The sequence below is a fragment of the Myotis yumanensis genome, unplaced genomic scaffold (genome assembly GCF_028538775.1).
Source record: "Myotis yumanensis isolate MYYU_CA2020_CCGP unplaced genomic scaffold, mMyoYum1.0.hap1 SCAF_7, whole genome shotgun sequence".
Lineage (NCBI taxonomy): Eukaryota > Metazoa > Chordata > Mammalia > Chiroptera > Vespertilionidae > Myotis > Myotis yumanensis.
The window spans coordinates 11,716,757-11,743,656 of record NW_027223758.1 but is presented as its reverse complement, the minus strand read 5'-3'; the positions used below and the strand labels follow the sequence as shown (position 1 = coordinate 11,743,656).

The following is a 26,900-nucleotide window of genomic DNA, read 5'->3' as shown; positions in this document are numbered from 1 at the left end:
AGAACGTGATATGTATGTAGGATTGGGATTGTTGTTTAGGCAAGGGAAATAAACAAGGTGAGTTTATCTTGTTATTCCAGAAGTATGGCTTATGTCTCTCCTGAAATCCCTACTAAAGGTACTGTTTGATTTCAAGTTCTTTTGGGGCTCATCCATCTCTCTCATGCTCTGCTTAGTTCTCTGTGTTCATCATTCTGTGGAAAAGCCAACTGGATTGTCACAGGGTCACCCCGATGACTTTCATAGATTTTTCTTCAGGTTGCCCAGCTATTTGTTTTAGGAGGTCCCAAGGGCACTCTCTCTCTTTTTCTCCCTTTCACATACATACACAGCTCACTCACATCTGCCTTCATGGCAGTAACAGCAACTAGGACAATACGGCCATGTTGCTGTTTGGTGCCGATCCAAGGCATGCCTCAGTTGGAATCCTGGTGAAAGACTGCTTTCTAATTAACTCTTCTTTTCAGGTCGTATATTTCTCTTTAATAGGATAACAGGAAGTAGTGAGCTTGTGCTTATTTTTTGTTTTATTTTGTGTTTCTAAAACAAATTTTATACAGGAAATGACAGAGCAGAGTGTGGCATGTTACTGTAGATGCCTAAGAGTTCTCAAAAGTAAACATCGGTTGATTGACACTTAGGGTTGCCAGAATGCCTCAGTTGTAGTTCCAGAGCCTTGGTCTTTACCCAGATTACAGAGCTTTATTAGGCTTAGTGGGTGCTTGCTATATGGAGGTGGGATTTAGAAACTCATCTTCCCTGCCCAGGAGACATGAAAACATTGGCCTCTTGGTGACGGGCTATTCTGTGTGTCTGCTCCTTTATCCCATTCTCTCTGCACTTGCCGTGTTGGGTGCTCATGCCAACAAACATGGTTTTGAACTTGCCCAGACAATCGCTTTGTTTCTGGGGTCTTAAGGAATGACAGGTATAATTATTTGACCCGTGGGAATAAATGCATCCTTTAAAGGTCTTCTAAAGTCTTGCTTTCAGCTGCCCCACCTATTTTGGCCAAGCATGGGTCTTGCTTTTCATTAATGTTTCTGTGTCCTGAGAGGTAGAATTGCCTCGATGCTGACAGATTGGCCCCATTCCAGAGGTTAGTTTATCTTTGGCAGCTCATCATCAATGTGGGGGGAGGGTGACGGGTGAAGCTGGCCAAGAATTTCAAACAGGCCTGTGTCCAGGCTCTTAGAAAGTCCTATTAGCCTTCTGTTTGGGGACCGTGGAGTTAGATGTCGTGTTGGCATCGCATGCTGGTGTTCTTGATTTGTCTGTTTTTGCTTTGTTTTTTGGTCATGTGCAGGTTTAGCAGAGCAGGATCGATGGGCGTTTGTGGTTCTGTGTTCATCATCCTCAAGAGCCTCCTGGCTCCTCATTGCCCAGGTGATGCCACAGGTTCCCAGGCCTGCTGCCAGAGTCACTGTGGTCTAGGGCCTCCTTTGGCCCCGTCTTCTGCTGCTCCTCTGAGATGGGCTTCTTTGTAGTCAGTGCCTAGGAATTCCTAGACATCCTTCCAAAATACTGCTGTCAGAGCCTGCTTCTTCCACCGAGCCTTCTCTGATCTCTTTCCCGTAACCTCAGCCAGCCTGAGACATTTACCTCTTCTGAATTCCCAGGGCACATCCATAGCGTTTTCTCCTCAGCACTTCCCTCTGGCCATCTTGTCACTGCTGGGCATGAACAGCCTGTCCTGATGGACAGTTGGCCCTGGAGGGACCCCTCCACTTACTGTGGCATTTCAGACACAACCATCCTTTGCCTCGGAGGAGGTGTTGAGTGGGTGACTGCATGTTGAATTACAAGTGTCTTGAATTTGTACCATTTCCCAAAGAGCTATTTGCACACACTGATACTTCATTCTATGGAAACCATAACATCTTTGAGGTTCCATCATAGACAGCTTAACCCTCGTCTACCAGCTGTTTTTGACCAGAACAGTCATCAGCAGGCAGAAAGGATAGGCACTGGCGCAGAAATTTAGCTCAAGCAAAATATGCCATAAAATGTGAGTCAAATTCTTAAACTCTAAATGAAACCAAATCTTTGGAATTTTACTTGCTTTAAAGAAAAGGTTATTCAAGACCATAAAGTAGTTTCTGAAATTATTAAGCTAAAACATCAATAGTGTTTTTCTGAACTGAAGCAAAGCAGAATGAAAGTGCAGGATGGTGATCCCATGCCTTGGAGGAGCCCCTCTCCAAACCCTTGCTGAATAGTTTTCATGTAATATCGGCCCTTCAGTCTTTCAAAGTGTTTCACATGGTCTCTTCTAGCCATGTTTTCAATTAGCCTGTTATTTTCCCCAGGGTAAGGTGTCTGCACTATGCCAACAGCACTGATCAGATTCCTGGCAATCTTTGAAATGGTTACATAAAGTACTTTGTGAGAGACTGAACGTTTTGTGTAATATGGCTTCCCCTCGTAGGTGATAGGGAAAGGATCTGACCCATGAAACACCCCACTGTCTGATTACCAGGGAGCTGCCGGTTTGGAAGTCTGTACCCTGCCTGCACAACTAGCCCTGATTAGATCTTCACAGGCCCCTCCCTATCTCCCCAAAGGGAAGGGAGGTTATGCTAATGGTGACTTCCAAGGTCAGAAAACCTCAGGCCTTTGGATTTTCTTCAAGTTCATGGAAGGTACTTCGAACCTTCTGACATAGGAAAACAGTCATTTGCTCACAGTAATTCACTGATATTTTCTCCCCTAGTTAAAATGTGCACAGTACTGGCCACAAAAAGAAGAAAAAGAAATGATCTTTGAAGACACAAATTTGAAATTAACATTGATCTCTGAAGATATTAAGTCATATTACACAGTACGACAACTAGAATTGGAAAACCTGACAGTAAGTATGGCATGTACTTAAGTATTTCACACGGTTACTGGTTGAGATTTATTTTTCTTTGGGTGATAATTACCCAATTCCCGTTTTCCTGGTTTTGTATACCCTGAGCAAGATGTGGTTTTGGCACTATGGTGAGCAGACCTTACCTGCTCTGCTTATTTACCAGATCATCAGAGGTGTCTTGAGTGGCAAGGGAGGGATCTTATATACCTCTTTTCCTATGGAGCTCACTCTCTCTCTCTAAGCTGGAACATTAGGTAACACCAGTTCTTAGGAGAGGGGAGTTTCTTATCTAAAACTTATCTGTTCCTACCTTTGCAGCTATAGAGGATTGAAAGGTCAGCCTGCAGGTTAAATACCAGCAGAGCATGCTGCCTTCTTTCATTGTCTGTGGCCTTTCTTCTGAAGAGACGGGAAAGGGTCTTTCTAGGGCTCAGCCCAGTTTCCTAAGATTCATAGCCAGTGTAAGTTTTCTAGGTGAGGTCTTAGATTTATTTGTTGTGGGAAGAATTGATAATACTGAAGGCTGGCTATTAGTAAAAGGTGGTGCTAGAACATGGCAAGACACTATGCTAAGAAGCAGCACCACAGAAGGCCCTGCCCCTGAGGATTCTGAATCACTCACCTGGAGCCATCTCTCTGAGGAGCCCATAGCTCAAGGCAGCTCCTGGGGACATGCCCAATCGAGGTGGTCAGCCACTACCTTCTGGAACTAGAGTGCCTGGGTTTGATCCTGGCCCACCATAGCAAACTGTCAGGCTCTGGGAAAGGGGCAGATGGCTCACCGTATCTCGGTTTTCTGACGGTTGGAGGAGGTAATATATGTGAAGTGTTAGAGCAGCGCCAGGCCTAGAGCATGTGCTCAGGAAGGGTTAGCAGTGCTGTGGGATTGAAGTCACATGGGATCATTCTAGGAGCAGCACAGATGACCAATTAAAGACAAAGTTGGGGTGGGAATCACATGGATTGGGACTTCCGGGCTGCGTTAAAGAGTAAGGATCTGCGTCTGAGTTACGTTTGTTGCTTAGGTGCTCTCCAGTCATCATGACTCCAGCTGCTGAATTTAGTAGTTGAAGTAGGTGGAGAGCATAGCACAGGTCACTGTGAAGTAGAGAACAGGTTAAAATCGCGTGGCTTTTGAGGAATGCAGCAGTGTGGTTTATCTGAGTGCTCTCTCTCTTCTCCCTCTGTGATAGCTCAAGCTGTAAGCCCTGTCCTAGCCATGCACGGAGGCTCAAGGGAGTGATTTATGGAGGGGTTTGATGGAGGATTTTCAGGAGTAATGTTGGCAGCAGGCTGGAATGCGCCTGAAGGATTATGTAGTAGACTTTTTAAAATGCTTTTGAGCATTTGCAAGCCCGATATATTAAGAGTGATTTCTGGTAAACTCTTGAGAATAGTTCTCCTGCTTGTTGAGGGAAACGGAATTTGGATGGAGCAGAAGAGGTGTGTGCTGTGTTGGTGGTGGAGCAGACACAGCCGCTCAGAGGTCTCAGTGTTCGTTAGGAGGATCTGTTTGCTCTAACAGGCTTTATTTTTAAAAAGTCTCTTCTCGGACATATGTATCTGTTCAAGCACAGATCTAGAATGAATTCCTTGAGAACAAGCTGGGCAGGTGGAGGGAGGGTATAAACAAGAGATAACCCACATCATCTTCAGGATTAAAAGAGATAACTCACCTTTGGCAAACTTTTAAATATATATTAAGTGCTTTTCTTTCCCTAAAAAATAGAAGAGGCTTTTTTTTTTAAGCCAGTAAAATATTAGGAGATCATTTGCTAGGGAGGAAAGAATGGAATTGCTTAGTGTCCTATATAATAAAGAGCTAACATGCTAAATAGACCTGACGGAACTTTCTGGAACGACCTTCCGTAATGACCAGTGGGCGGGGCCACAAGGGCCGAGCCCTTTGCATGAATTTCATGCACCAGGCCTCTAGTGATTCTATAAATTACCCTAATGTCATAGGTAGATTTCTCCCAGTTCTGTAGAAAGATACCAGTGTATGCAATAGCTGGCGCAGGGTTGAATGTGGGTAGTCTTTTCTGATTTTAGGTTATTGGTGTTTATTGTAGGTCCTTTCATTTGTTTTCATCACACTAGGGTCAGGGAAAGTTGTTATAACTAAGTTGTAAGCTCTGGAAGGGCAAGGGTTGTATCTTTACCTCATGGTGGCTGGCACAGGATAGGCATGTTGTGGACATTTGCCAAATGAAGGAAGACAGTGTTAGTAAATGGGTCTCTGGCCTGAAGCCTTTCTCCATCAGCTGCTGTCCAGGTGACCTTGACACTGCTTTGTAAGAGACCCTCAAGGCTGGCATGGTTCCTTTAGACCACCTTCCTATGCCCACCTTTGCAAGGATTGAAGGCCTTACTTACCCAGAGCCTGGTTCCCGTGTGCGGTATGCCTTTAGCTTAGAAAGCTCTTAAGTGCTCTCTTCCCAACCAGAACTGCATTTTGATCATTGCTACTGGAGACCAGGTGTCCATTCTGTGTCTGGACTCTGAGGCTCAGAGGAAGGAGCAGAGCTAGAAGCAGCACCAGAAGTCATTCTTCTTTCTGCTCCAATGGAAGCAGACTGGACCGGGGGAAAACACTTGGGGACACGGGCCAGGGTCCTCCTTTCAAAAGTTACTGAAACTGGCCCTAGCTGGTTTGGCTCAGTGGATGGAGCATCGGCCTGCGGACTAAAGGATCCCTCCCAGGTTTGATTCCGGTCAAGGGCACATGCCTGGGTTGCAAGCTCAACCCCCAGTAGGGAGCCTGCAGGAGGCAGCCGATCAATGATTCTCTCTCATCATTGATGTTTCTATTTCTCTCTTCCTCTCTCTTCCTTTCTGAAATCAATAAAAATATATATATTTTAAAAAGTTACTGAAACTGGCTCTGAACATGGTCTCGAGTCAAGCCAACTTAGATTGAAACTCCTGCTCCTCCACTTAATGGAGGGTTGGCCTCTGAGCCTCAGTCTCCTAATCTGGAAAATGGGAATACATGCCTTGAACCAGTGTGCTCAGAAGTAAATGCTCAGGATCATCTCTTCAGCTGGGTATTGAGCTACACGTGGCAACCTCCAGTCTTTGGAGGTGAAGTTGGTTGCCTTTTTTTTTTCTAAAATGATGATCCTCTGAGATGTCCAGATAGTCTGATAAAGCCCTGAGTTACCTAGAGCTGATGCCACATACACACTGTTTATGTTTTCACTTTTTGATGTGAAACCTTGTGCTACTTTATGGCATGGTCATCGTGGGTGGCAGTGCAGTGTCACTGTGGGGCAGAGAGAAATCAGTTGTAATGAAGACAGCAGCGGTGAGAGGGATAGTGCAGAAGAGGTTCCATCCTAAAGGAAGTGAAGTCAGAGCAGTAGTAGCCTGTGGTCCAGTGTCAAGCCCAGGGCCCGGCACCTTGGTGCTTGGTATTTGTGACCTGGGGGGCTCATTGTTCTTGGGAGAAAATCTGAGAATTAAAGCTGTTCTTAGAGTGAATGGAGGCACTTTTTGCTTACTTGGAACCTGCGATTTCTGTGCAGATAATTCTCTTAGAATCTGCATGAGTATTTTTCTCTTTCAGACTAAAGAAACTCGAGAGATCCTACATTTCCACTATACCACGTGGCCTGACTTCGGAGTCCCCGAATCGCCAGCCTCATTCCTGAACTTTCTTTTCAAAGTCCGAGAGTCAGGGTCACTCAACCGGGAGCACGGCCCAGTCGTGGTGCACTGCAGCGCCGGCATCGGCAGGTCGGGGACCTTCTGTCTTGCTGACACCTGTCTCTTGCTGGTAAGGAGGCCCTTGAAGAACCCAGGAAAAGAAGGGACCATTTGTAAACTCTCCTCTGGCCTGGCCACAGCTTCTCTGTAATGTCTCTGCAGTCAAGAATCTTTGATCTTCCCTTTGTGACAACTTCCCTTCCATAAAAATAGCTTTACCCCAAATAGCTTGGTTCAGAGGGATATTCTTTCTTCATTTTAAAGTGAAATCCGAGAAGATCCAAAGAATCCCCTGTCTCTCATTCTTTCCCACCTGCTTACATGGTCCCAGTGTTGCTGCACTGGCTCCCATTTTCTAGACTCCTGTCTTCCCTGCTGTGATTTTTTTCTGAGTAGGCACTGGATAGTTGCGCTGGCTGAGTTGTGTCTCCTATCTGGCTTTTAGATGGACAAAAGGAAAGACCCTTCTTCTGTTGATATCAAGAAAGTTCTGTTAGAAATGAGGAAGTTTCGGATGGGACTGATCCAGACAGCAGACCAGCTCCGTTTCTCCTACCTAGCTGTGATCGAAGGTGCCAAATTCATCATGGGAGACTCTTCAGTGCAGGTCAGCATTGCTTTGCTTTCATTGATTTCCAGTTTTTGTCTCTGAAGAAGGGAGCTGTCCGTTGTAAAAATTCACACACTGTCATCTTCAAGTGTATGTCTAGAGACCCGAGAAGCAGAGGTAACTCCTCACCAAGCCATCACCTCTGCTCACTAAAAGGGGACAGATTTCCTGCAGAGCAGACAGGCACAAACACTGATGGGGCTCCATTTGCTGCTTTTTCCAGGAGCAATGGAAGGAGCTCTCCCACGAGGACCTGGAGCCCCCACCTGAACATGTCCCACCCCCTCCCCGACCACCCAAACGAATCCTGGAGCCACACAATGGGAAATGCAAGGAGTTCTTCCCAAACCACCAGTGGGTAAAGGATGAGTCCGAGGAGGATAAAGAAGATGGCCCCATCAAGGAAGAAACCAGAACCCCCTTAGGTGTCCCCTGTAACATGGAAAGGTAATGTGAGATGGTCCTGGCTTATTGGGGGTGAGGAGAAATGACCTTCTGTTTCAGAAACCCTGTGGGTGCAGCCTCCTGTTGGCACACAGTGCTTCTATGTCCTTAGGGAATGGAGCCCCTGGACTGTCCTGCTCCTCCCCTGGCTGGAGGAGTCCAGGTACAGAGGCACTGGTTGGCCCTGGGAAGTGACCAACTTCAGTGGGGTTCTAGCACCACCTTGTGGTGCTGGTTGGAATCAGGAGTCCAGCATGCTGGACATCCTGTCCAGTGATGACAGTCCCCTCCCCCAGGCTTCCAGCCAGTCCAGAAATGGGATGTCCATGCTTGACCATGTACCTTCAGCCCCCCAAAATGGTCTTTTTGGGAACTTAAACTTTTCATGTAATCTTGACCCAAGTGGATTGCCATTTTGCTTCCTTATAGTTCTTTATTATTTTCTTAATCCTCACCCATTTATTTTTTTTCATTTATTTATTTTTTTAAAGGGAATGAAAGGGAGGTGGGAGAGAGAGAGAGAGAGAGAGAGAGAGAGAGAGAGAGAAAGAGAAACATCAGTGTGAGAAAGACACATCAATTGGTTGATTCCCATTGTCGCCCCAACTGGGGCCAGGGATTGAACCTGCAGCCAAGGTACATGGCCATGACTGGGAATTGAACCTGCAACCCTTTGGTCTGCCGGCTGACATGCTAACTATTGAGCCAAACCGGCAGGGCTGCTTCCCTTATAGTTTAACAAAGGTTATCCGGCCCTATTGATGCATGTGAAATACTGATATAACTAGAATATAGCTCTTGGTCTATGATCTAGACCCTGTTGTTGGGAAGGGGACAGGAAATTGTAGTGGGAGCCTGTGGTCAGTGATGTGATGGGGTGCACGCGGAGAAGAGGCACTCAGCCTTCCCTGAGTGTCAAGGAAGGCTGCCTATAAGAGATGGCACCGTGGAAACTAAGAAGAACGAATGGGAGTTAGCTCCAGCCTGAAACTAGGGAGGCAGTGTCCTTGGTACCTGCTGTTTTGGAGGATAATTTAAGATGAGTGCACATTTTTACCCAGAACTTGTGTGCGTCTAGAAAATTAGCCTACAGTAGTTCTCAAACAAATGTGCAACGATTGTATAGGAAGAGGTGTTTGTTGCGGCATCATTTATAATGGGGAGAAACTAGAGATGAGTCAATTATATACCCATGGATTAGGTAAATCCTCTTTTTCCCTTTGTCGGGATGCTCTGCAGCTCTTAAAGAATGGAGCTGGCTGTTCTTATGTGGCTGGACATTGGAGTGGCAGTATCCGAGAAAGCGAGTGACCATGTGTACCCCACAGGGTCCTCTGGTTAAATTGATCATCAATATCTCACCCAGGCACCAGTTCTGACTCATGGACCTGAGTCCGCAGGTCCTTCATGCACTGGTCCTTATCACAGAAACACCAGACTTGGTTCTTGAGAGAAACTTGTCCCGTGGGCCTCCCAGAGCAGGTGCCTTGTGATGTGCTGAGTACCGCTGACCTCAGGGACGCTGTGCCCGGTTTCCCAGGGCCTCTGTTGACATTCTCAGGGTGGGCCAGTGTGCTCTGTCCGGGGGCTCACAGAGGGCCAAGGATGAGAGAAACAGGCTGCAAATGACTTACGTCGCATTTGTGTTCTGTTTATTTGTGGAGAGAGCAGTGCCTTTCACATTCTGTGTATGAAGATGCTGTGTAGGGAAATAGGGAATTTGGGAAGCTAAAAGCCAGAGGGTCCAGAAAAAATGGGATTTGTACCAAGAACGTAAGTGCTGCTGGGTACCTGTGGGAGCCCACATGCCCATAGACCTCAGTGCTGCGCCAGGGCCGGGTAAAGGATGGCACTGCAACCAAGTGCTCCTGCAGCCTCCTCCTGTCTCCCGGGAAGGTGGTGCTTCAGGTGGTTTTGTCAGACACAAGATGCTGCTGGGGTGGGAAGGCCCTGAATGCATGTGTGAGGCCGAACTTCCTGTGGCCAGGGCCTCCTTGATGGAGGCAAGGGTGGAAAGGAGAGGCCTGGAGCGGGAGGGGAGTGGAGAAGAGGGGCCTGGCTTCTCATGGGCCCATGAGCCTCTCCTGACACAGCCCTGGAGCAAGAACACTGCACACTGCCCGCCCCGGGTCACCATCATGAAGGCAGCTAGATGACTGGCTGCACACAGGACGCCCGGGAAAGGGTCCCCCTGGCAGGATTGGATTAGTGCTTGTGATTCAGGCCTGGGAGAGGTGGGCAGAGGGTCAGTGGGAATGTGTGGGGTCTTCATGTCAGCAGCGACAAAGGCCCTGTGGATCAGCATCTATCAGGGTGTCCTGAGAGAGTGTGGAAGCATGTGGGCCACACCATTGCCTTCCCTGATCTGAATGGGAACATTCTCCCATATAGCAGACTCCAGGGCAAAGTTAGCACTGGTCTTGACGCCAGTGGCTGTACTTGTCAGACCTTTCCCCACCCTCCATCACTAAGGAGTCCACAGGACTCCTGAGCCCTGGCCTGGCTCTGAGGACCACCTGAACCCCTGGGAGGAGGCAGTGACAAGTGGGCCCTAGACCCATGTCAGCAACACCAAGCTCTGTCTGTATACATGCGACTCACGTTTTCCTAGAATTCCCTCCCCCTCCCCCATAATAGTGTCTTGGCCATTGTTTTCCCCAGAGTGAGTAACCCATCTCTGCCCCTCTCATTCCTCAGCGCGAGTCAAGACACTGAAGTCAGAAGGCGGGTCGTGGGGGCAGGTCCTACCCAGGAGGAGCCATCGCCACCCGAGGAGGAGCAGGACCAGGCGCTGACTCACTGGAAGCCCTTTCTGGTCAACGTGTGCATGGCCACGGTCCTCACGGCTGGCGCGTACCTCTGCTACAGGGTATGTTTTCACTGACGGACGTGCTGGTGAGACCATGTGTACAGAAAGCACTGGCCAACAGCCTGGCGTTAGCATTCAGTGCTGTGGAAGGATCTGAGCCAGTCTCAGAAGAAACAGATCAAAGGTTTTAAAGTCTGGAACTGTGAAGGGCTAACGAGAGAATTGAGGATTGATGCACTGGGGTTTTAAGGAGCCCTGTGGTCCCAAGAATACAAGCGTCTAATCTCAGGGCCTTAACCTATTCAGGAGTAAGTAGAGAAAATGCCAAATACATCTCTTTCTCTCTCTCTCTTTTTTTTTCCTTTTTTTTTTTCATTTGTTTTTGGGGAAAAAATAGAATTACAACACATTGTTGTTTTTAACCTTTATAAAAAGCAGCTTTTTGTTATTTCTGGGGGGGAAAAAGACTAGGCACTTATGAAACTTTCTTATACCCTTAGCTGGTGTAACCTGATACACAATTTCTATTTGATTTCCCAGGGAAAGACTCCCACACTTTGAGGAATGTAGGGTCCTCTGCAGAAGGGGATTAAGGTATAGGACGCTGACTTGCTCAGTCACTTCCTCTGCTGTGCGCACTGAGCTGGCCAGGTCCTGCCAGCTTTCCCACTTAAGGAGGAAAACAACAAGAGGCCATCTGTAGGAATTAAACCTGGCTTGTGCTTTTGCTCAGGGTGTCCCCACTGGTTTTCCCTCATTCGTGTCTCCATTGATCCCTTGTAGCAGCCATCTTGCTCATGTCCTGCCCTCAGCACCCATCCACAAACGGGGTTCCTTGAGGACCCTGCCTCAGGGTCAGAGGTCACCACAGGGTGGGTGGCCACCGGCTTTTTACCCTGCCATTGAGATCCAGAAGGAGCAGTTTCCACTTGATTTGGACTGTAAATGCCATTTCAGTAGACATCCACACCTGAGAAGTGAGTTGCTGTTAAAGGGGAAGGGAGGATTAGCTTCAAAACTCTGGTCATGGAAATAACCTCACAAGACTTTTATCATTTAAAAATTTTACCTTTTCAGGTGACCATCTTTGAGTGCATCAGATGGTTTAGTAACACACAGTTTTTCCTTAGGGATGATTTTTGGAAGGGGTGGGGGCTATTGTAAAAAAATAAATAAATAAAAGCCTCTTTTATTGGAGTGGCCAGGGTTTGGGGGTGGCCAGGTAGTGCCAAGTCTGCAGCTCTGCTGGGCGGGTCTGGGCTCAACTGAAAATGTTTGGTTTCATTCCAGTTCCAGTTCAACAGCAACACATAATCTGACCCACCTCCACCCCACTGCCCGCTCCGCTCACAGAGCCCGCACCTGACTAGCAGGCAACGTGGTAGGTAAGGGCCGACGCACAGCGTGGCCAGTTTGACGGGGCAGATGTTTGCCCTGCGCGGAAACTACCCTCCCCAGCTGTTGGTAGTTTGAAACTACCCCTTTCATTTTCTTTCCCCCCTTCCCTTCTTTATGTACCAAATCCACAACCCGTCTTTTTGAGGCGAGCAGAAGAGGGTCCCATGCTGGTGGCACAGAGGAAGGTGGCCTGTGCGGGGCGGCACACGGCTTTTCCCGGGAGACTCTGCGGAGACTGCGTGTTGTGAGCCTCTCCACTCCATATTTATTTTTTTATTTTTTCCCCAGAGGCATCCATAGTGCACTAGCATTTTCTTAAACCAATAATGTATTAAAACGTTTTGATGTCAGCCTTGCATGAAAGGCTTTCTCAAAAAGTACAATAATAAACCCTCAGGTAGTGCTGAGAACGTATGACTTTGCCATGAGCCCGCTGTGTCAGAGGAAGGAGGACAGCTGTGAGCAGTGGGTATTTCATGACACTGTGGGTAATGTGAGAGGAGGTTTGGCATTTGTTTATAGAGAGTGGGGTAATATATAACGAACACTTGGATATTTAACATACATGACAGGAGATGACTTTGTCCGGTTATTCCCCACCCCAGTTTTATCTACTAGAACTTTATTCTCCAGCACCGCTTTCCCCGTGGGTATTAGAATGCATGTTCAGTCTTGTGTCCTGATCAAATACCACATGCTTGAAATACTTAGATCTCTGCTTATAAAGTGCCCCGTGTATAAGTCAGATTTCCCCTTGCATGATCAGATCATTACGTGCTGTGGTTCCTAAGACTGTTGCTGAACTATTCGCTGTTCAGCACTGGAGGGATGTTTCCAGTAACAGATACTGGCCTAATTCCTGGCATGAGACTCTGGTGACTTCCTGGTGAGGTCCGGCTGGGTCCCACTGTAACTCAAACATTCCAAGGAGATGGGAAGCCATAGTCACACCTCACGCTCTGGACGTTTAGGCAAGCAGGGTCTCCTGCACACACACCTTTGGGATCAGCCTCCACTATCCCAAGTGCACACTCTTCTTGAGAAGACTGTGATTTGGAACCAAGGCAACTGTTGGAAACCACACCTGAAGCAACCTGGATGATGATGGTCCCTTGGAGTCAGCCGGCTGCTGTCTCAGTCGGGAGGGCCTTGCTCAGAGAGGCCTGTCTGCCCCTGCCCTTGAACCCTGGGGACTGATGGTGCTCACGACTCTTCTTGTGAGGGGAACTTAAGACCTCCACATTAAGTGGTTTTTTTAACAAGAAAAAAAGGCAGCTGTAGCTCATGAGCTGCTCTTTTGCCAGCATTTTCACATTTTGCCTTTCCGTGTTAGAAGCCCGTGCAGAGAAATTCTGTGGTGGGAACATTTGAGACATCGCCCCGCAGAGCCCTGTGAGGTGTGGATGAGGCTGAGGTGCCAGGCTGTAAGCATTTTGAGTTGGGCTTGTTCGTTTTTGAAGTCCTGTATATGTATGTAGTAGTTTGAGTGTGTATATATAGTAGCATTTCAAAATGGATATAATGGTTTAACCTCCTATCTTTGGAAAACAGATGGCTCTCCATCTTGTTACACGTATGTTAGAGAAGTAGCGAGCTGCTCTGCTATATGCCTTAAACCAATATTTACTCAGCAGGTCATTATTTTTTACAATGGCCATGGAATAAACCATTTTTACAAAAATAAAAACAAACAAAAAAAGCGAGGTGTTTTGGTATAATACCTTTTCAGGTGTGTGTATACATGGATGCATGATGGGGTGGGGCGGGGGGCGCGTCTCAGGGTCTTCTGTGATTTCACAGAACTGTCAAACTGTACAGTTTTCCAACTTGCCATATAAAAACGATGGGTTTGCATTTTAGTTGCAACAATAAAAAATTTTTTTCTAAAGAATATCGATTTGGGGTGCTTCCCATTTCTTTGCTTAACTGGGCCTACACCAGAATGGACAACCCTTCTTTCCATCCCTGCTGACGTGAGGCAGATGCTGTCAAGCAGGGTTACAAGTTTCCACATGTAGGAATCACAAGGCCTCCACGAGAGGCACTGGGGCATTCTCCCTGAGCGGGAGTTCATTAAACACGTCCTGCCTCAGCCCACTTCCTTCAGCGGAACCCACCTTTGGAACATAGGGCCCTTGGATAACTTAACAAACTTGCACAAGTTGTTTGAAAAGCTGTTCAGACCTCAAGAACATGCCTCTTAACCAACTGCCTGTGAGACACAGTGGTTGTTACCGCATCTCAGTACCTCCGTACGGTCATGTTCGATGTAGAATTGACGTGGAAATAGTAAGATGTGCAAAATCATGTAGTCTTCCTTTTTTGTACAAAATAAATGTAAATCTCCCCTAAAGTGATTTTTTTGGCTTTTTGTTTTGAAATAATTTCAGACTTGCAAAATGTTGCAAAGAGAGTACAAAGAATTTTCTTACATCCTTCAAGGCTTTCTGACTGTTTCAAGGCTGGCTGCTGAGTGAACTGTTTATGCTTGGCCTCCTGGCAGGATCCTGGAAGTGGGAAACCAGCACAGTCATGGTCATGTGACCACACAATGCCCACTGTGGCGGCCAGGATGATAGTGCCACACCCACGGTCACTTCAGTCTGTTTCACATACCAAAAAATGGCATCTAGGCTTTTTTTTATGAAGAGGTGGAATGCCAGTGTGGAAAAAAATAAATTTGTGACTTTGGAACAGAAATCAGATGGGGCCAAAGGCCAGGCAAAGGCCATACCTCATGATGTCTGGGTAGGAGAGGGCGTCTGGGAGCCTTAAGAGAATCTTTGGGGCACACTGCCTTTCCTATGCCTGCTTCTGTGGGAGAGCCCACTCCACAGTGTCACACTGGAGCAAGCGCACTCGGGGATAGGAGGGCAGCTTCCCCCAGCGGGATGTTTGAAAAGAACCACTATTTACTTTTTTCAGGTAAAATGAAACACCAATAAAAATTGTTCTTTTTAATTGAAATTTCAGAAAGTTCAACATATAAACAAATCAAATAAATACTAAGTTAAATCGAAAAACACAATATATATATAGGAAACATAAATGAGAATGTTTAAGTTACAGAATTCTCCGATGCCATTGTTGATAGCCACATGCACACCCCAGGTTATCTTGACATCATTAACACAACAGCTCAGGACACATTCGAGTCTTAGACTTAACAGGAAACTAACTTTGTGTCTTTAAAGCAACATGCTGTTCAGTGAAATCTCACACCAACTGTGGCATCTGAAGCAATTTATTTTATTTAATAGGCCCTAAGTTGACTTGCTTCAGAAGTTGGATTTCACTTTGTTTAGTGAGGTCACAGTGAATGCTTTTACTGACGTGACACTCAAGGCTTCTGCTTTCCTTTGTGCTCTTGAACATGGTGGAAAGAAGGTCCATGGGCAGCGGTCCGTCACCAGGTATTTGGGCCACGGCTCAGGTTAAGAGTTAAATCGGAACCCCTGGCTCTGTACAGTGGAAATGACTGGACCCACTGCACTCTCCTTACCAAGCTCATAGGCCTGCCGGCCTCCGCAGTCCCAGTATTTGTTGAGCCAGAGGTGCTGAGCCAACTGACTGCTAGGAGACAAGGTCACGTTGGAGCCTTTTATTCCAGGCCTCGACTCCTTCATAGCATGGCTGGCTCTGCATCCTGGGGAACAGATTCTCAAAGCCAGAAGCTGATAGGTTGGTTGAAGTGGCTCGGCCTTTGAAGTGCTATACATCCCTTGTGCTCCTATACAAAAGTCCCACTTGTACCCTGGGGCTTTATAACTGATCTGAGACTCAGAGCAACTCTGGCCAGCTCACACTTCAGGGGCGCACACAGCGTGCCCCCATCCTCAGCTCGGCCCATGTCAGGACTGGGCAGCAGCAAAAACAAAGATGCCCGATTTGAGCTTATCGGCTGAGGGTTTTTTTAAAATATTGTGATTTCAACATCTGCCTCCTGGAAAAAGGCTTCTTCTCTTTGTTCTGAGCAAAGTTTGTCCATTTTCTCAAAAGCGAAGCGTCCTTTTTCACCTGTAATATTAAGATGATTTGTCACTAGATTGTTCCCTGCCTTGGATGGCCTTAGCAGTTACTGACACCTGGGTTTCAGGGGCCAGGGGCATTGGGGTGCCTCGCCCTTATATCCAAGACAGAGTCTACTGAATCATGTCCCTTGCATCTGCTTTCATTCCCAAGAAACATAAACTGACGTTTAAGGAGGAAATAAAGCATTTCTTGCCACCTTAACCATGAAGGAAACTTGCCTTGGCCAAATACAGTTAAACGGTTGCTAACAATGGCCATCCCATGAGCTAATTTTCCTCTTTTGAGAGCTGGCCGTGGCTGCTCCAGCACAACCTTGCTAAGGACCCGGGGACCCCGCTGCACATAACAATTGATGGTGCACTTTACCGAATGACAGTGTGGCTTCCCGGGCTGCCGCTCGCACAGCCTCCAGGTCAGATTGGCACAGGCCAGCAATCTGATCAATGCTTTCGATGCCCTGCTTAGGAAAAAGAGGATCCATTAGGAGACTTTTTTATTATTACTGATATCAGAGAAGAAGGAAGAGGGGGAGAGAGAGAAACATCAGTGATGAGAGAGAATCATTGATGGGCTGCCTCCTGCACGCCCCCTACTGGGGATCGAGCCCACAACTTGGGCATGTGCCCTGATAAGGAATCGAACCGTGACCTCCTGGTCAATAGGTCGATGCTCAACCACTGAGCCATGCTGGCCAGGCCATTAGGAGACATTTTAGGTAGCAGGTAGAATCCACTTGTAGAAGCCTGCAGGACCAGCCCTAGCATGGTCTGGGGCCCGGTTTTTTTTTTCTGAAGGCTCTGGGCTGCTCTTGTGGGCTCAGGTTCATCCAAAGCACCAATGCAAGGGTCTCATTTTTCAGTCCTGACACCTGCCAGCAAATAGGCCACTAGCAGTGATGTATGGACAGCTGGCAGGCCCATCTTGAAAATGAGAAGACCTGATGCCCTCTGGACCTTGCTACCTCCTCCCTGGTCTCCCAACCATTCCCTCCAGGTCAGACGGGGAGAGGGGCAGTCAGGGGCCCGGATTCGGGACCCCTGACCCCAGGCTGCTCTCCAGGGCCAAGGAGCAGAGTGCACTTCAGCACCCTTTACTGGGAACCCTGACTGGCTATTTGATTATAACCAAACCATTCCAGAGTGAATGGGGTGTTTAATCTGTGCTGGACTATTTTTCACCTAGTAAATTGGCAATTATTTTTTTAAATGAGAATTCTAGATGCAATGAGGTTGAAGCTTTATGCACAAAAATGCTTATAATGACATTATTTATAATAAATGGATAATGAACCTAAATTATCTACAATAAGAGTAGGGGAGTAGGTTAAATTAAAGTGTAACTTTGATAGATCCTTTATAAAAAATTCCAAGGCATTACCAGTCTAACACAAAAAGTTATTATTTTGTTCACTGTTTTTAAACTATAATATCAATTTTCAGTGCCCACACATGCCCACAAACAAAAAGGAAATATACCAAAATGTCGGTAGTTTCCTCTGTTAGGATGATGGGTAATTTACATATGTTTTACACTCTTTTTCCTCTACAATGAGCTTTTAGACATTTTTAATCGATATTAAAGCAGATGATGCAGGAGTTCAGAAGTGAATTCCTGGAGCCAGCTGCTCTTCATCAGAGGCAAAGCAGATGCTCACGGCTGGTGGGGCTGCCGGCTGCTCCTCTCAGGCCAGCTCTGAAGCTCCTTTTTTGCCAGCAGTGATTTTTATTATTACTATTATCTTTTTGGTCCTGGTGGAAAAGTTTTGAACTAACTTTAACCACAAGCAGGCTTCTCCGTCACCGTGAGGACAGGTTGAACTCACCCGGAGCTGTTTCAGTGCCATGCATGCAGCTTGCTGGAGTTTTGCATCATTCTCGGTCAGGGCGTTGGTGTAGAAAAGCAAAGCCTGGGGAATAAGGCTGCTGTGAATGAAGGGGGAAGGGTGCCGGAAGCACAGTCCACGGTGCCCACGGCTGGTCCCCCAATTGCTGGCAGTAAGTCAAGCCCTTACCTTTTTCTAAACAAAAATCAGGCCATGATCCATTAATCTTTGGGCCAGGTGCAAAGTCCCGAGATGTATACTACAGTACTGAGCTTCTCTCTAAAAACACTGGTCTGGTGGCAATCGAGTGCAGAAAGCTCTTTTTGTCTAATGTCTATGAAATGCATACCCAAACTGCTATCTAGAGGAAATGCTAACTCAGGATCGGATGTTCAGCCGGGACAACAGAACTGAACACACAGACGGAAAAGCATCTCCACTTCCTCACCCTCTTCCAGTCACCGCTCTGCCCCTGCCCCCTTGGTCACATGACCATGGACAAGTCACTTCCTCTGGAAAATAAAGTTGGCACTTGCTTCACAAAATTGTTGTAAGCACATGGGGATGTGCCTGGCCCTCAGCGAGCCTGAAACTATAGTAAGGCCCCAATATTGCCCTCCTCGGGGGCTGATATCTTAAATCTAGAATAGTCACAGGTCCAGGAACCTAGAAGGCATAGGGGTCCAATTTCTTGGTTTTCAAAAAGTGGACTGAACACAACCAGCCATCCACACATTAATTTCAAGTCAACGAGGATGACCACTGGAATTCTAAGAAACATGCAAGTGACATCTCAAAGACCAAACAGATAATGTTCTTTAGAAACACTGAGGTGAGGGAGGTGGGTGGCATGTGGTTCCTCCCAGGCCTGGTGCTGCCGATGGCGATGGCGATGGCGTGAGGAGAGCTGTGTTCATGTTTGGAGCATCCCTAAATCCAAATGCCTTGCGGCAAATGCAGCCCCCGTCACACACACCTTGGTCTTTTCCGAGAGAGAAAGCCTCCCTCCCTCCACCTCCCCACACCTACGGCCAGGAGGCTGCCACCTCCCCTCATACATACCTTTTCCCGAAAGCTCTTGTTCTTGGCTGCGCTGGCCAGAGACGCACTGGCCGCCCTGCACACCTTGGGAGGCCCGTCCAGCTGGAGCAGGGCCCAGGCCCTTAAGGTCTGGGGCAGGGGCTGGAGCTGGCCCAGCCGCTTCCCCTGCAGCTTCCTGACGGCCTTGGCCTGCCCCGTGCACTGCAGCTCCTCCACGAGGGTTACTGGAAGAGACGGAAAAGTGAGCCCGGGGTCCCCTGTGATAATGGCTGGGCTGTCCAGCTGCAGGTTGGTTTGGCCATGGCATTAGCCATGGAGAAGCAAGTCCCAGATCAAGCCCATGTGGTCACCAAGGCCTGTCTGGACTGGCTTCAGCGGGGCCTCCTGGAACCTCTAGGAAGGCTTTCTAGCAAGGGATCCAGTCCGCCCTGAAAACCGATACAGCCCCAGCCCAGACTTCAGGGTCGCAGGCCAGTCGAACCTCCCATCACAGCCAACTGTGACTTCTGCTCTGTGCTGAGAGAAGCCATCTTCCCCTAGAGCTAATCTCATCACAGGGGCTGAATGTGGGGTCTCATTAAATTGGGGTTCTTAAAAGAACAGCTGGAGGGGAAAGATGCAGTGGTTCTTCAAAGCTGGCTTCCGGGAGCTGGGACAGGGGCCTCCACGGCTGGAGTCCCTTTGCTGTTACACGTGGCTGTGAGGCCACCGGCCACACTCCCAGCCCCTACCTTCCTTGGTGAGCTGGGCAAAGTGCTTCTCCAGGTCCGAGACGCTCTGCCTCTGCAGGTAACTCTGAAACTGGAACCAGGTGACAGTCTGCTCTTCGGTGAGGCCAGCTCCAGGGAGCAGCCCGCTGCAGCTGACCACCTGCTCCAGGAGCCTGCGGCACACTGGCGAGGAGACATAGCACGGGGCTGTGAGACACGGAGACCTCCCCCCCTAGGAGCTTCTTAGCTGGCGAGGCCAGGTCAGCTTAACGCAGTGGTTCTCAACCTTCTGGCCCTTTAAATACAGTTCCTCATGTTGTGACCCAACCATAAAATTATTTTCGTTGCTATTTCATAACTGTAATGTTGCTACTGTTATGAATCGTCATGTAAATATCTGACATGCAGGATGGTCTTAGGCGACCCCTGTGAAAGGGTCGTTCAACCGCCAAAGGGGTCGCGACACACAGGTTGAGAACCGTTGGCTTAAAGGCTTTCTGAGGACATATGGGTGGGTGTCCCTCCCTGCACCACCTGTGCCCGGGGAAGAAGGGGCTCCAGGTGGGGTCGCACGCAGGCCCGGGCATGGGTGGTCTTGGGGGCACATCCAAATGGCTGGGGCCAGGACTGGGAATATGCAGGCAACTGAGCAGCCCAGGTGGTGGTCAGAACTGCTGACAGTGGGCCAGCTTCTGGAGTATGAGTGTCACCTCCAGCTGTGAGCAGGAAATGCTGTGCCTTCTGAGCCCACCCTGTGGCGCAGATAAAGGCTTGCCTACCTTCCATGAAGGTTCTTTCTTAACCCTTCAAGGTTCTGGTGGAAGCCATGGACCCTGCCCCCAGGAAAAGGCCCAGCCCACTAACTGCAGGTTCACAGGCCCCTCGTCCTCCCCAGCAGAAGGAGGTGTTTGCAGTCATGCTTGATGCCATGAAGACACTCAGGGGCAGCTAGCGCGGCGGTGAGGCCTGCTGTGGCATCACTGAAGCCCGGGGACACGGGGGGACGGGGAGTTACCTATTTCCAGTTGTCCCGGGTACTTCCCCCTGACTCTGTGCAGGAACGTTTTCTTGAGCTGGTTCAGGAGCGTGGGGGCGGGGCAGGCCAGGACCCCGCCGGGCTCCGTGCACCCTCTCCACAGCCTCAGGCAGCCCTTCCTCCGTGCGGCCTGCGGAAGGACTGAGAGCCCAGGCTCAGACCGACTGCGCGGAAGAGCGAGCACAGGGCCCAAAGGTTTCCCTCCACTGGGACGTGAGGTCGGGAGCTGAGGGGTGGCATGCAGTGTCCTTTTCCCACACTCCACGGTGACAGAGAGAAGACAAGCAGCTTCAGCTCTCAGCACCTCACCCGGGTCACCACCCACAGTCCTCACAGCATCCCGGGCGACTCCTGTCACCAGCCTGTCCTCATGGACAAGGGGAGGCCCCGGGACAGAGGCCCAGCTGGGGTCACAGCTGCTGTTTACGTGAACGCACGCTGTGCGCCCGGGGTGTGTCCTGAGGATTCCTTCACCGACCCATTGCCCAAATGGGAAAGCTGAGGCTCAGAGGCCCAGAGTCACCCAGCTGACCACAGAGCGGGTGCCTATTTCTCCAAGGCTGTGTGGCCTCCCTTCCCGCCCCCCACAGTGTCTCTGAGCCCAGTCCAGCCAGACACCCCGGGCTCCGGTTAACTTTGGACGTCAGGAAGGGAGACGAGCCCTCGAAGCCTGTCCCTGTGCGCCATTCACATGAGCAGCCGGTGGTGGGCAGTTACTTACTCTCTTCAACAGACGTCGCCTCTCTGACCTTCTCAAAATCCAGCATAGACAGAGTCTCCAGAACCTGCTTTTGCTGTGCCGCTTCTTCCAGAAGGCTCTCCTGGACCATCCTGGACAAATTAGGGGAGGCCAGTTTCTGGGAAGCAACCCACATGCTCCAGGTTAGCACGGACACGCCCTCTGATGTCAGTCGTCATGACCGTGGCCCTCACCGGCCCGGGCCCATCCTTTCTATCCCTGGGGTAGCTCCTTGGCTGTCCCCTGGGAGTGCCCCCTCCACCACAGTGGCTGAGACACAGGGTCCGACTGGAGCTGCCACGGGCGGCCTTTGCCACCAGCAGGGACCAGCCTGCCTGACAGCAAAGCCAACCCACACAGGAAAGCAGAGCTGAGAGGGAGAGGCCCAGGCGTGATGGCATCTGAAACCCTGGATCCAGCCGGGCCTGAAGCCCACCTCTGGGCTGGTCAATTCAATGAGCCAATGGATTTTCTCTTTGGGTTGAGCCAGTTTGTATTGGAGTTCTGGCTTCTGAGACTGAAGGCGTCCCAGCCACTGCCTTTGAGTCAGGGCTTGGGCTGCATAAGAACCACATGACTCCCCCAGGCCTGGCCTGATGCTTCCCCAGGGGAACCTTCTCAATCTCAATGGCTCTCAAGGTGCCGGCCTCTGGCCCCTGCACCGTGCTCCCTGCCACCGTCAAGGTCAGCCCTTTGCAGAGAACTCCTACCCCCACCCCCTCCGGGCCCCCTGGCCAGTCCCTCCCTTTCCACCTCACCCTCCTGGCCCCAGGTCCCTTAGCACCTGCAGCAGAACCTTGCAGACTTGGAGGTGGACCGTGAGCAGCGTGTCCAGCTCGGGGGCGCCAGTCGTGAGCTCCCGGGATGACTCTCTCAGTGATGGTGGTGGGGGCCGGGTCCTGTCCTTTCTGAGTTGAGTGGAGAACTGGGTGACCATCTGGTTGGGTAGAGGGAACCCGCCCTCCCGGGAGAGCTCTGACCAGGGAGACCAGGGTGCTGTGGGAGCTGAGGGTGGGCGGCCATGCAGAGGGGTCGGGAGCAGTGACTGCTTCATGTCAGGTCAAGGGTAGAGGCTCTACTGTGTCCTCCATCATTATTTATTTTTAAGATTCAAAAGAAGCCCATTGCTGGAAACAGAAAGCTCAGGGCTAGGCCGAGCTATTCTCTTCCCTCTGGTCCCTGGGGACCTGCTCTGTATCAAGCAGTGGGCATGTGGGAGTGGAAGCGGGGGCACAATAAATCATTAGAATAAATACCAATCGGGCAGTGGGAGACGTAGGCAGGAGGCTGATAGGAAGGAAGGAAGGGGCTAAGGCTGGTCACCTGGTCAGTGCTGGCGGGAGCACTCACCGAGGACCCTGGGGACCCCCAAAAAGGGACAGGTCGTGGGGGGCAAAGTCGGCGTTGAGGAAGGCGAAGCTCTCCAGGATGCATTCCATCAGGCTCTCGGCCGAGCTGTGCTCCCGGCGGCCTCCGCGGGGCTGTGGACGGAGCAAGACCTCAGGGCAGCCTTCCCCACTCACCCCGTCCAGCACCCCCACCCTCACAGCGTCCCCCAAGCGGGCGATGAGCACGGGGCACAGCACTCCCCACGCAGCCTCCCGAGTGGCATGTGACAAGGTCTGGTGCAAAAGCTCAAGGGAGACAGATCTTAAAAGTCTCAACTGGTCACAGACACCCACGGGGACAGGGCAAGAGACAGGAGGGAGGGAGTGGGGGACCATGCAAAGTAGGAGAGGGGGTGCCCTCCCCGGAGAGGCAAGCTGCTGCTCCAGCTGGCACCGGCCACTTCGGACCCTGGGGCCAGTGTCGCCAGGTCGTTCAGTTTTCTAAGGAAAGCTGGAGACCTAGAGTTGTGGGAGGCTGCCCCGTTTTTAAATATTGACAACTGATTTCAAATTAGTTTTAAAATATGGTGTGAGTCAGGCCAAACGCCTCTTCAGGAGGTTCAACGGTGTCTGCGGATCGCAGGGAGATGTGGAAGGAGAGGAGGCTGGAGGCAGCGCTGACGGAGGGGTGCGTGTCAGGGTGCATGTCGGAGCGCTGCCCCTGCTCCGTCCTCGGAGCCTCCCGGTGGCAGGCCCAAGCATGCGTGCGTGCGAGTCTCGGTCTCCGCGGTGCTCTATAAAGTCTCCGTGACACCGGGTTGTGATCTGGAACCATTGCTCCACGGGGAAAGGCAGAAGCTTCGAGCCTCTGGCCACATTTCCATCAGCGGCCAGTGTGTAACCTTGTTCTATGTGTGTTTCTGTTTAGAGACACCTTACTTCATATGCATTGTTTATTCCTAAATGAATTCAAGCCAACAGCATGTAACTCACACCTAACCCATGTATGTTCTCCGGGAGGCGCACATCACTGCCATCTGCACTTAGGACACTGGCCAGCACCTCAGCCCTGCCCTGGGGGCCTTTAAAACAGATCAGTCACCAAAAAAAGCACAAAAATACTAAAAATGTAGCACTAAATAGACTACGAAGGGGACACACCTACAGTGAGGGAGCTGAAACAAGACGGCAACGCACCTTGTTCAATGAGCACGTCCGTGACTCAGTGTCTGTCACTCTGCACCCGACAGAACCATGAGCATTGATTCTGGGGCTATAAATACATTTGTGCAAGTAAATGAATTCACGAAAGGAGAATCCATGAATAATGAGTACGTTTGTAAATACACACACGTACACACACATACATGTGTGTATAATTTCTCTTTGAAAAGTCAACCTAAAAACCATAGCCTGTGGTCATTTTTATTCTTCTAACTTGGTTTGCCAAAAAAAAGAAGAGTTCCTCAAGATGTTGAAAATTATTGCCTGATGGCAGTGTGATTTTGAGATTTTTGTGTAAAGTATAATTTTTCAAATTCCAGGTGACAGGCTGCATGCTTCCTGGCAGATTGTTCTACCAAAAAGTGCTGTTAAGAAATTGGGGGGGGGGGGGGGGAAAAGGTACTATTCTTTTTCTTTTTTTTTCTTGAAATCTTCAGGCAGGCCCATAGCAGTGGTAAATAGTGAACATTTTTTTAAGTTACTAGATAGGAAATCCACCTTTCTTTCCCCTGCACTGATTTGTGAAGTTGGGGGTGGGGGGAAGGAATGAAACAGAACAGGTTTTTGTAGGGAGCTGTTAAGCTGTTTCAGCGCCAGTGTGAGTTTTCATAAACTAATTGATGTATAAGTAGGTGCTGGTGTGATACATTTTATTTTACGTACATTTAAATTTATGTAAACCCCAAAAATCGTATAATCTGCCCAGGCCAGCACCTCTGAGAGCCACGCAAGAACGGCCCCTGGCGTGGGCCCTGTAGGGAGGTTTCGGGGCTGGGGGTGGCTGCTGGGGACCTTCCACGGTGCCAGCTCTGGCCGTGAGAATGCCCCACGTTTGGGATTTTAGTGTCGAGCGGCTGCCTCACCTGCTCGGGTCAGAAGAGGTGAGATTTGCTGGGTTCTGGCTGGATGTGGAGCAAGTTATTCACTCTGAGCCCCACTTCCTCCTAATCCTCCTTCCAGCCCGATGAGGGCTCTTGTAATCCCCACTTGACAGACAAGCAAACTGAGGCCCCGAGAGGAGACATTGCCTACCCTGGTGGTGCAGAGGTGAGAGCGGGCTGCCGGCCCGGGCCCGGGCGTTACACCCTTGGCAGAGCAGGGCTGCTGCCTCCAAAGAGCAGACATACCTTCAGCCGGTCCCTGAAGCTGAGCACCTGGTACTCCAGCTCCTGGAGCCGGGGCTGGGCGGGGTCTGTGCACCTCAGTAAATCCAGGACCTCCTGCAGGGGCCTCTCGAGGGTCACCCCAGGCCCCTCCACTCTGTCCCCAGATTCTCCTTCATCGTGGTCTGTCCGGCTGCCCGGCATCGTATGGCTGTGGAGTGGGGAGCCCGGTGGCAGGTTGGGGCTCTCTACTCCCAAATTCCTCCAGCCAGGCCGCTCCACAAACGCGCCTCCTGACAGGTGGGCCATCTTTGGCAGGAGGCCCAGGGATGGGGAGTCCTCCTGAGCCTCCTCTTCAGTGGAGGTGTTGGGGCCAATGGCCAAGGGCAGGAACCCCACGTCCGAGGTGGAGGCTGATGTGCTGGTCTCGGTGTCTCGGGGGTCCTCAGAGCTGAAGGAGTCCATCTCAGGCAGCTCCTGACTCCGGCTGCACAGGCCAGGGCCCCGCAGGTCGCTGTCGGACAGGTAGCTGAGGATGGACGTGGCCCTTGGGCTGCCCAGCAGCAAGGCCTGCTGCGCTGGCTGCTGCAGGACAGACTGGAGAGGGGGACACACGACCAGCCTCACTGGCCACCCCAGGCACCAAGCGAGGCCCCCAGAGGGGCTCCCCCGCCACACACTTGCTCTGCATACCCACTTCTCCGGGTGACTGAGGTCCACCAAGCTGACTCGGAGGTGCCGGTAGCACCCAGCATCCTCTCTGCTCTTAGCCCCATCCTCTCTAACCCACACCTTCCAAGCCGCAGAGGCCTCCTTGCTGTTTCTCACACTCTCCAGGTTCATTCACACATTCCCACCTCAGGGCCTTTGCACTGACTGTGCCTCCTGCCAAAGAATGTTCTGCTTTATTCCTCCCTAGGCCCCCCCACCCCCAGTCTTTCTGCCCCTCAGGCAGGCAGTGCTCGCTGAGGGCACAGTCCTCACCTGCCCGGAGAAGAGCCTGGCATATAGTTTTGAATGAGTGAAATGCATGGAGGGAGGAAGGACCTCACATACAATACACCTAAGTGCTCATGGCATAGAAACAACAGCAGCTCCTCATTAAATTAAGCATTTGGTGTTTCACGCCCTGTTCTGAGGGCCTCAGAGTCCTGCCTCATTCCTCCCTCACACCTCCAGGCTCCAAAAGCATCACTGGGTTAAAAAGGCTGCTATGGATTAAAAGATGGAGAAAAAGCTGCATCTGCTCCCAGATGGTATCGAGTGTCTCTAGAAGGGTGTGGAAGAAGTTGACAACGACTCTAAGATCCCTGGAGGGCAGAGGAAAGAGATGTTTTGCTGTCAAGGTGTTACTTACTGGAAATACATTCATTTTAAAACAAATAAGTTGGAAGCCAAGGCCATGGCCAGGGTGACGGAACCATCCAGAAAACCTTGTTCAAGGTACCCAGGAGAACCAGCCAAGTCTAGCAGCGCCCCAGAATAAAGGGGCCAGCATCAAGGAAGAAAAAGTACCGAAAAACACCCAGATAACCTACATGGAGAGGCGCCAGGCTGCACAGCCCAGTCCACATGCTGCCCGGGAAGTCACCCCCCCCACCACCAGTCCCAGCAGGACCTCAGCGGCCCACTCACCAGGTAGTACCTCTCCCGGAAGCTGGGGGTGCTCGGGGGTGTCCAGTTGTACAAGGAGCCCTTCCTGCTGCCCACAGAGAACTTGATTGTGGGGCTGGGTGACACCAGGAAGCTCTCGGTATCAAACGGGCTGGAGGAGAGAGCAGTGGCCAGGGTGTCACTGGTGCCTGGAGGACACTCAGCCCGTCCGGGCCAGGGGACCGAAGGGGAAATGGAGGCCCTGCCCAGGAGCCCAGGCGAAGCCCGGGGACTCCAGGTCCACGTTCCCAACCTTCTTAACCATCTCTCAGACACCCACCACCCTGCGGGCCCTTAGCCTGATGGCAAGGGGCAGTGACTGGCCACCACTCATGGGAATGGATCCCTCCTCCCTACAGGGCACCATCCCAGAAGGACCTCTGGGTCAG

At 50.3% G+C, this 26,900-nt stretch overlaps 2 protein-coding genes across 5 annotated transcripts in view; one reads left to right on the top strand and one right to left on the bottom strand.

Moving 5' to 3' along the window:
• PTPN1 (protein tyrosine phosphatase non-receptor type 1) overlaps positions 1-13,714 on the top strand; it is a 78,214-nt gene extending 64,500 nt beyond the window's left edge. The window contains exons 5-10 of one of the 2 annotated variants that reach the window (XR_011472089.1): positions 2,714-2,851; positions 6,423-6,632; positions 7,008-7,169; positions 7,396-7,619; positions 10,314-10,733; positions 11,716-13,714. Coding sequence is in view for 1 of the 2 variants with exons in the window: in XM_070419769.1 (XP_070275870.1) it covers positions 2,714-2,851; positions 6,423-6,632; positions 7,008-7,169; positions 7,396-7,619; positions 10,314-10,485; positions 11,716-11,739 (930 nt within the window). In the remaining variant the exon portion in view is untranslated. The remainder of the gene's footprint in view (positions 1-2,713; positions 2,852-6,422; positions 6,633-7,007; positions 7,170-7,395; positions 7,620-10,313; positions 10,734-11,715) is intronic. The other variant, XM_070419769.1, reaches the window with a different exon arrangement.
• A 1,053-nt stretch (positions 13,715-14,767) lies between these two features.
• RIPOR3 (RIPOR family member 3) overlaps positions 14,768-26,900 on the bottom strand; it is a 65,395-nt gene continuing 53,262 nt past the window's right edge. For 2 of the 3 annotated variants that reach the window (XM_070419766.1, XM_070419767.1), the window contains 11 exons: positions 26,494-26,623; positions 24,883-25,455; positions 22,554-22,684; positions 21,988-22,111; positions 21,186-21,321; positions 20,444-20,605; positions 19,450-19,611; positions 18,740-18,942; positions 17,678-17,761; positions 16,222-16,312; positions 14,768-15,840 (listed from right to left, as the gene is read on the bottom strand). In XM_070419766.1, the coding sequence (XP_070275867.1) occupies positions 15,737-15,840; positions 16,222-16,312; positions 17,678-17,761; positions 18,740-18,942; positions 19,450-19,611; positions 20,444-20,605; positions 21,186-21,321; positions 21,988-22,111; positions 22,554-22,684; positions 24,883-25,455; positions 26,494-26,623 (1,900 nt within the window). In that variant the 3' untranslated portion in view covers positions 14,768-15,736. Of the gene's footprint in view, positions 15,841-16,221; positions 16,313-17,677; positions 17,778-18,739; positions 18,943-19,449; positions 19,612-20,443; positions 20,606-21,185; positions 21,322-21,987; positions 22,112-22,553; positions 22,685-24,882; positions 25,456-26,493; positions 26,624-26,900 lie in introns of those variants that run through there. The other variant, XM_070419768.1, reaches the window with a different exon arrangement.